The sequence below is a fragment of the Grammomys surdaster genome, unplaced genomic scaffold (genome assembly GCF_004785775.1).
Source record: "Grammomys surdaster isolate TR1022 unplaced genomic scaffold, NIH_TR_1.0 126133, whole genome shotgun sequence".
In the NCBI taxonomy this organism is placed as follows: domain Eukaryota; kingdom Metazoa; phylum Chordata; class Mammalia; order Rodentia; family Muridae; genus Grammomys; species Grammomys surdaster.
The window spans coordinates 5,326,290-5,334,948 of record NW_021620941.1 but is presented as its reverse complement, the minus strand read 5'-3'; the positions used below and the strand labels follow the sequence as shown (position 1 = coordinate 5,334,948).

The following is an 8,659-nucleotide window of genomic DNA, read 5'->3' as shown; positions in this document are numbered from 1 at the left end:
GAAAGTGTAAGCCAGCCCCAGTGAAATATTTTCCTTTATAAGAGTTGCTGTGGTTGTGGTGTCTCTTCACAGCCATAGAAGAATGACTCGGACAAGCTCTCAAAGCCTTGAAAACTGGCCTGAGGAAGGGCTCTGTGGCCATGATGTTGAGGTTGGCTTACCTCGAAAGGCACTGAGGAGCATCAGCCACATCTCCCATTAGTTCATTCCTGTTACAGTTCACTCTCGTTACAGTGTGCTTTCAAATAAAGACACAGGAGAAGAGAGCAAGTCATCTTTCTTATATTTAAAATAAATCCTTTTGTAATTTGTGGAGAGAAGCCAAAGACACCGGAGAAAAGTGTGATTCAAAGTACTAGAGATATCCCACAGCTGGACTGCCCTCAACCACCTGCTCAACACAAGGCCTTCTCCTTTGGAGGGGTGAACCACAGCCAGGTAGTCTTAAGAAGTCCATGCTGGTCTGACTGATTGACAGGGCCACAGCATTGAGGGCGGGGCCTGGCCCTGAGTAATGAACCGAGGGCTCTTCCTGCTGTCAAGGGTCCCAGAGAGACAATCCTGCCGTGTCGAGACCCCAGTCATCCCCAGAAGGGTAATTAAAACTCATGTTTGGAATAAGAAATGAGTGCTTTCAAAGCCTGCTGGTGCTACACTTTTCTGCAGGAAGTACAGAGGCATAGACAGGGCCATGAAATTGATTCTTAGCCTGGATTTTTTTTTTTTTAAGAACTGCTTTGTATTTTTGGTTTATCATGTAAAGTAAGACTTGCAAAGAGACAGAGTAGATCTCCTGAAAAAGGAGGAGGGGTGAACATGGAAAGAGAAAAGGAAGAAGAGAGGAAGTGGGAAAGAGAGGAGGAAGAGAATTTTGAGGAGGATGGTGGTTTCTAGGCAGAGGGAAACTGGGAGAAAGATAAGACTTGTATTGTCTAAAAAAAGGGTAAGGGGGGTTGGGATTCTTATAAAGAAAATAAGTAACCTAAGACTTGAGTCTGAGGTCCCTGTGGCAGAGGGCTGTGTCAAAATGTAGAAATGTCTTCCTGGAGTTTGGGGGAGAAAACTGAGTTCCTTGGGGATTTTTTTTCTAGAGCATCTCGGAGGCTCCTCCTGCGGGGAGGGCTAGGGGTGGGTGTAGTTGCCCATCCGCAGGGTGCCCTGGCGCACAGCATGCTCTTCCTTGTGGGCTTTGAGAGCTCTCTGGCGATCAGCCTCAGTAGGGAATGTAGCAAGATGGGGAGCCACCTGTGGACATAGGGAAAGCACGGCTGATTGAGGCTCAGTCAACTGGGGCTTGTACTCTGCTCCCCTCCCTTCCCAAGCCTCAATCCTAGAGGAAGAGTGAAAGCAGCTGTAGGCAGGGCAGGCAGGAAGGTGCCAGCTCTAGCTAGCTTGGGCCTGGAGGAGCCAGGACAAAGGCAGCAGTGACAGTGGCTACCATAGGTTCTTTTCAGCTTGTTGCTGAGAATACGTATCTGATAGACATCACCAGCAGTGACTGGAGTTGACATTCAGCAGGAGCTGATGATCTTCACATGGCAATTTTCTACCATTAAAACCCCAAAAGATGGCTCAGGAAGTAAAGATGTTTGCTGCCAAATCTGAGCATGTGAGCTCACACATGCACAGACACACACAGACACACAGACACAGACACACACACACACAGAGAGAGAGAGAGAGAGAGAGAGAGAGAGAACATTCTTTCTCCACAAGAGGACAATCTAATTTTTCCCCTCCTGTGGGGACAACATGATTCTCAAGATTACTAGACCCACAGTTCGGGGACATATTGCCTTACAGTGCAGGAACATAACAGAAGGCATTCGGAGTGAGGGCACGTGGCTCAGTGCTTACCTACCATGTGAGGTGCCCTGGGTTCCATTCCTGGTACCAAATAAAACCAGCCCTCCAATCCCAGTGCTTGAGATGCAGAGGCAGAAAAATCAGAAATTCAGTATCATCCTCAGCTACACAGTAAGTTTAAAGCCAGCCTGGGCTACATGAGACCCAGTCTCAAAGCAAAACAAAATAAAACATGGAAAGAGACAAATTCAAGAAATGACAACTTCTGCAGTTAAGACTATCATGGAACACTGGTGTGTGGCTCAGGAAGAGGGTGTTGGCTTGTGTAAGACCCTGGGTTCGTCCCCTGCCAGGCAAAGTGCAAATTTTTTAAAAGGGCTGGAGTGTACTGCAGAGATGGCTTATCAGTTAAGAACATCAGCTGCCCTTGCAGGGGACCTAAGTTTAGTTACTAGCACCCCCATGTTAGCTCACAACCATAAGCTGTAACTCCAGCCTCAGGGGATCCAGGCTGATCCCCTCTGGCCTTCTTGGATACCAGGCACACACATGGTACAGAGACAGGTAAAACACTCATACATATAAAAATACAAATTTAAAATCTAAAGCTAAAAAAAGGCAAGCTGTTGTGCCTCAGTTGCTCAGCTTGTTCCTTCCCTCTTCAGAAACAGTGGCAAGTTGAGAACCTGTCTCTTCTTCCGTTGCCCAGGACTGATCCATTCCAGAAACTTGGAGACCCCATGCATCAGCGTTTCTCTTTGGGATACCATAAGGGCAGGAAATGTAGGCTCTAGCTGACCGCTGAGAACTTCTATCCATTCTCTCCCACTGTCACTCAGTCATGTCTACTGAACACAGCTCTGGATCAGACACGGATGGAACACTGAGCCAGGAAGACCTACCCTTCTAGAAGAAGAACAGATGTCTCAAGAGAACAGATGTCTCCCAACAACTTCTAGGGTACTTCTTTACAATCAGGGAAGGTAGGTGTATTCGATAACAGCCTGAACCCAAGGCTTGGTGGATCGAGGAGGGCCCTGGGGGAGAGACTTGGGAGAGCAGCTGGAAGGCCGTGCAGGGCATTCCTAGGCAAAGAGAGGCCATGCCTGCCGACCCAGCTCAGTTATAGCTTAAGTTCAAGATGCGATGGGGTGGCTTAGTTAGAGGACCAACAGACTCAGTTTTGTATTAGCAGGAGCATTGGTGGCTTCAGGATAGGCAGGGCCTCAGGCATGAGGTCCTCATCAAGAACCCAGGCCAGTGTCAGCCTTGTAGGTGTGTGTCTCGGTTAGCAGCCTCTGTATGTGTGCACACATGTGTAGCATATGGGCTAGTGCTTGAAGAATCCAAAAGAGTTTGTCAGATCCCCTGGATCTGGAGTTACAGGTGGTTGTGTGTCCGTGGGAACTGAACTTGAGTCCTCTTAAAGAACAGCAAGCTTTCTCAGCTGCCGAGGCATCTCCCAAGCCTCTTATTTTTTTGTGACAAGGCCTCCCACTGAAACTGGAGCTCACAAAACAGCTACACCAGGGGTCTGCCTGCCTCTGAACCCTCCCCTGGCCAGGACTAGGGTGATAAGACAGGCACCACAACCAGCTCCCCTATAGTGGTTCTGGAATACACAAGTGGCAGCAGACGCTTTACTAACAACCATGTTCTCAGCATCAGCTCGCAGCCTTCAAGTAGCAAAAAAGTAAGAGAAAGGACCCAAGAAAGAGGAGAAAATATCAGAGAGAACAGAGAAGGAACTTAGTGGGAAGTCTCTGGCTCAGTGCCCAATCCTGGAGGAAACCAGTGCTCAGAGCTGGGTCCGGGGCTATCCGCACAGATACCCATAGCAGGGAAACCCTTTGCTCCCAAAAGACAGTTGAAGCATCTCAGGAAAGTGGGTTAGTGTGTCTCTGGGCCTTGGGCACCCCTCTGAGAGGTCATCCAGTGGCTCATTCTTACGTCTCCCAGTCTCTGGCAGGCTTTATGATCAGAGTAGGTCTGTCCCTAGTGACTAGTTACCAGTCAAGGTTGCCTTTTAAAACGTAAGCAGTTTACTCCTTAGTGTCTATAGTAGTAAAAGGCACAGTTGTACAAAATGATACTATGCAAAATAATTGTCCATATTCACTGAATAATAATTTTCCTTCTTCCAAGAAGAATCTCCTGTGGGGCATGGTGGTACACTCCCACAATCCCAATCACTGGGCCAGCTGGGAAAATTAATGAAATCTTTTATTATTATTATTGCTTAATGTTTATTCCTATTTTGTGTTGTATGATGAGTGTCTTCCTCGCATACGTGTGCATCACGTGCATGCAGTACCTGTGGATGGTCAGAAGGGGGGCTGAAACCTGGTCCTCTGTAAGAACAGCAGTGCTTTTAATTTTTAAAAAATATTATTTATTTTATGTGTATGGGTGTCTTGCCTGCATGTATGTCTGTGTACCACAAGCATGTGCTTGGTACCCTCAGCAGTCAGAAGAGGGCACTGGATCCCCTGGAACTATAGAGCTGCCACATAGATTCTGGGAGTTGACCTTGTGACCTCTGGAAGACCAGTCAGTGCTCTTAATCACTGAGCCATCTCTCCAACATCTAAATCTTATTTTAAAATAAATAAATGTGGATGGTGAGCTGGGTAAAGAGTAAAGGCACTTGCCGCCAACCCTGATGACCTGAGGTCCATCCCTGGACCCCACAGAAAGGTGAAACAAAGCAATTTCACAAAGTTGTCCTCTGACCTCCACACACATCTCCATCACACACATGTGCACCATAATAAAATTTAAGTCCTCATAACACTGAAAAATAAAAGATGATTTTGAAATCAAATAAAAAGATATGGATGAGGCTGAGCACAGCTAACCCCAGCGCTCTGGTGATAGCAGCAGGAGAGTTTGAGGCCAGCCAGGGCAGAAGATGGCTTCCTCAACTGGTCCATACTTTAGTTCTTAACAGTCCAGAGCTCACCATTTCAGGCTGGCTGGGCAGGGAGTTTGGGGATCCACCTGTCTCCACTTCCTCAGCAAAGAAGTTACAGGTACATGCCACCATACCTGGCTTCTTCATGTGTGTTCTGGGGATTCAAATTTAGGCACTGGAGAGATGGCTCAGTGGTTAATAGCACTGACTGCTCTTCCAGAGGTCCTGAGTTCAATTCCCAGCAACCACATGGTGGCTCAGAACCATCTGTATGGGATCTGATGCCCTCTTCTGGTGTGTCTGAAGACAGCAACAGTGCACTTGTATACATAAAATAAATTTAAAAAAATCAGGCACTCAGGCTTGTCCAGCAAGTACTTGAGCCACTGAGACATCTCCCCATGTCAGAATAGTATTTTTGTTTGTTGGTTGGTTTTTGCATTTGTGTGTGTTTGTGTGTGTTTTTGTGTGTACATGCATAAATGGTATGAGGGGGAAGACCAGAAGACAGCCTCTGGTGTGGGTCCTTAGGTGTTTCCCACCTTTTGTTTGATACAAGGTCTGTCACTGACCCGGAACATTGTCCCCAGAGGCCAGGCCAGCTGACTCCAGCTTCCAGGAGATTCACCTGTCTCTGCCTCTTACCTTACCATCACCTGGTGTTTACAGATGTGTTTTGAAGGTCTGAGGCAAATATCTTTACCAGCTGAGCCATTTCCCTATTCCTGGCATTTTTTAAGTGACAGAAGACACAGGAGACCATGAAAGAGGTTGAAGTTCCAGACCTTGGCCCAGAAATGGCAGGAGCTATCAGAGCCTAGAGGGAGCAGGATGGATCCTCCTTAGAACCTTTGGAAGGAGTCCAAACCTTAACTTTAGATTTCTGTTCTCCAGAGCTGTAAGAGAATACATTTCTGTTGTTTAGCCCCCACACTTAGGATGATTTGTTATAGGAGCCTCAAGGCAGACCTGGGCACTCCTGCAGGAGATGGAAGCCCCATGGAGCTGTGCGGGTGACTCACATACTACAAGAGAAGCCCTGATAGAAACATTCTCTCATGGGGCCTGAGGAGAGAGCACGGTTGGTGTGCTGGCTATTTTTAATAGTCAACTTGACCTAATCAAGAAATCACTTGGGAAGAGCGAGGATCCCAAGGGATTGTCTAAATCAGTTTGGTCTGAAGGAGATTAATTGATGTGGGAAGACTCAGGCCACTGCGGGCAAAACCATCCCCTAGACAGGGGTCCTGAACCGTGTAAGTGGAGAGAGTAGCAGAGCATGAACAAGCGTGTTCTCATTCTCTCGCTCCTCTTGACTGTGGATGTGACCAGCTGCTTAAAGCTCCTGGCTTAATTTCTCTGCAACGATGGACCTGTGAGCTAAAATTCTTTCTCCCTTAATATTGGATTTGTCAGGGTATTTAATCACACAATAGAACTGAAGCTCCGCAGTTGGTTGTGTTTGCCTTGCAAGCATAAAGATCTGAGTTTGATCTTCAGCACCTACATACAAGCCATTATAGACATACATGACTATAATTCCAGGGCTAGAGAGAAAAAGACAGGATCTGGAGCTGACAGTTTAGCCTGCTTGGTGAGCCCCAGGTCCCAGTGTGAGACCTGTCTGAAAATGACAGTGAGCAGATGCTGGATGGCTGGCCCAGCACTTATGGCTAAGCATGTGCTGCCTTCATAGAGGGCCATGGGTTTTCGTCCTAGCACCACATGACAGTCCGCAACCGACTGTAACTCCAATTCCAGGGGATCCACATGTCCTTTGCTGGCATCCAAGGACACAGCATATATGTGGTGCACTTATATACATGTAGGCAAAATACTTATGTACATAAAATAAAAAACCAAGGTGAGCACTGACTGAGGAGACAGGACCCCAGATGTTGACCTCTGGCCTCCACATGCACACACAAATGCACCCACACAAAGACATGTTCATTTTGCACATGCCATTTGCCAAACAATCTCACTGATGCAGAAACATGCATCAATCCATCTATCTGGACTACATTTATTAAGCACCAACTGTCTACTGTGATAGTTAAATTCATATCTCTTTTTTACTGTTGTTTTGTTTCAGTTTTTTGAGACAGGTTCTCTCTACATAGCCCTCGCTGTCCTAGAATTCACTATGTAGACAAGGCTGGTCTCAACTCATAGAGATCTGCCTGCCTCTGCCACTGAGTGCTGAAATTAAATGTGTGTGCCACCATGCCCAGCTAAGCTCATATTTTGAATCTGTCCTCATTCCATTCTCCATTTGTCATGGCCTTACTTACTGACTGGGTGTGTAGGCTGTAGGAAGTCCTTTTCAGAGACTGGCCATGGGCATCCCTCACCTGCTCTGTTCTCAGCAGCACCAGGCTAATGACAGCCTCGGCACTGGATTCACTCACAGTGGGAGCTGGGGCAGGGTGCACATGTAGCACTAAGTTCTTTGAGGCATGGTCTTCTTACAGCATGAGGCCTGGTACTGGAGATGTGGTAAAACAGGACAGACCCAATACAGAGACAAGTGAGCCGATTAAAAAGGATGTCATTCACGTGGCCTCAGGTGGTCAGTGAAAGTGGACCTGGGAGTATTGGGAGAGGAATGTAGGCTCTAGAGGGGAAATAGTGTCAGCAGAGCTAAGAGGGAATGTCCACCTCCTGAGAAAGGAGACTAGGGATCTGCTTAGTGGCCAGCCTGTTGACTCACCTGGAAGCCAACTCAAGTAAGTAGGCCTCTAGAAAGACAGGGGGTGACAGAGGTGTGGCTCAGCTAGTAGAGTGTTTGCCTAGTACACATGAGGTCCTGGGGTCCCCCTAACAGTGCACACACTGAGCATGGTGGCATACTCCTGTGAATCCTAGCACTGGGGTGGGGGCAGAGACAGGAGGATCAGAGGTTAAAGGTAGGCTTTGGGGTTAAGCACCTGTCTTCTGCAATAGCCCCCCTTACAGAGGAGCCACTTATCGCCCTGGAGGATCCCGTTAAGCGTCAGCCTGAGAGCCCCTGCGTGGTCATGACCGGAGACCCTGTGGAGTCGATGATGGAGAGCTGTGGAGTAAGGAATTCCTTCTGAGATGCTTCTAAATTAAGCCATCCGCAGTCTGTCTCCGCCTGGAGCTAAAACACTGTAATGGCTTTGGCAGGAGACAGCTTTGCTGAGTGGAGCTCTGAGCCACTCTGAGGTCAATGCAGGTAAATAAGAAGCATGACCATAGCAGCTTGGTAGCAGTCCAGGGAACACTCCAAACCAGCAACCCTACCCCTAGTCAACAAAGGTGTGGTCCTGCTTAAGGGCGGGGCACTGCATGAATCTAAACATTTTTCAAAGATGGACCTGAGCGTCTACTCCACAGAGCCCTAGAGACACCACAGAGGAAGACAGGACAAGCCCTGCCCACACTGCCCAGAGGCACTGTTGCTAAGCACAACTGCTGAATTACAGTTTACACCAGAGCTGTTAAGTGAGATCTGGGACAGGAGACTAACTTTATGGGGATAGGCAGAATCTCTAGAGAGGATGAGAAACTGCCCAGGGGAAAGGAGGAGAGAGAGGAGGGGTTAACCTACGGTCTGAAGTGGGAGGGATTTGGGAATTAGAGGAAATGAAAGCAAGCAAGTGTGGCCTGGGTCAGTGAGTCCAAGCAGGAAGCTGACAGCAGATGCCAGGACAGACTTATCCCCAGTGTGCCCAGGGGTCACCATCCCCTCACAGGCCAGTTCCTTTGTTCCCTGCAGCTGAGTTGAATAAAAGAATCTCAGAAATTTGGGGCAAGCCGAGACTTTGTGAATGCAACACATCACAGATAAAGAACACCCAGTCCAGAAGCAGAAAGCAATTTCTGAGTCTTCAGTGAGCAAGGAGAGAGCTGGGCTAGAGCCAGCCTGCCCCTGCCCGCCACCATGTCCCGCCCCCTGCCCTCCACCATGTCCCG

General features: G+C 48.0%; 1 protein-coding gene across 1 annotated transcript in view; it reads right to left on the bottom strand.

Annotated features, from left to right (window-relative positions):
* Positions 1-266: 266 nt before the first annotated feature.
* Positions 267-8,659, bottom strand: part of Cfap77 (cilia and flagella associated protein 77) — a 114,757-nt gene continuing 106,364 nt past the window's right edge. Inside the window, exon 6 of the mRNA XM_028757159.1 lies at positions 267-1,245. Within this exon, the coding sequence (XP_028612992.1) occupies positions 1,123-1,245 (123 nt within the window). The 3' untranslated portion in view covers positions 267-1,122. The remainder of the gene's footprint in view (positions 1,246-8,659) is intronic.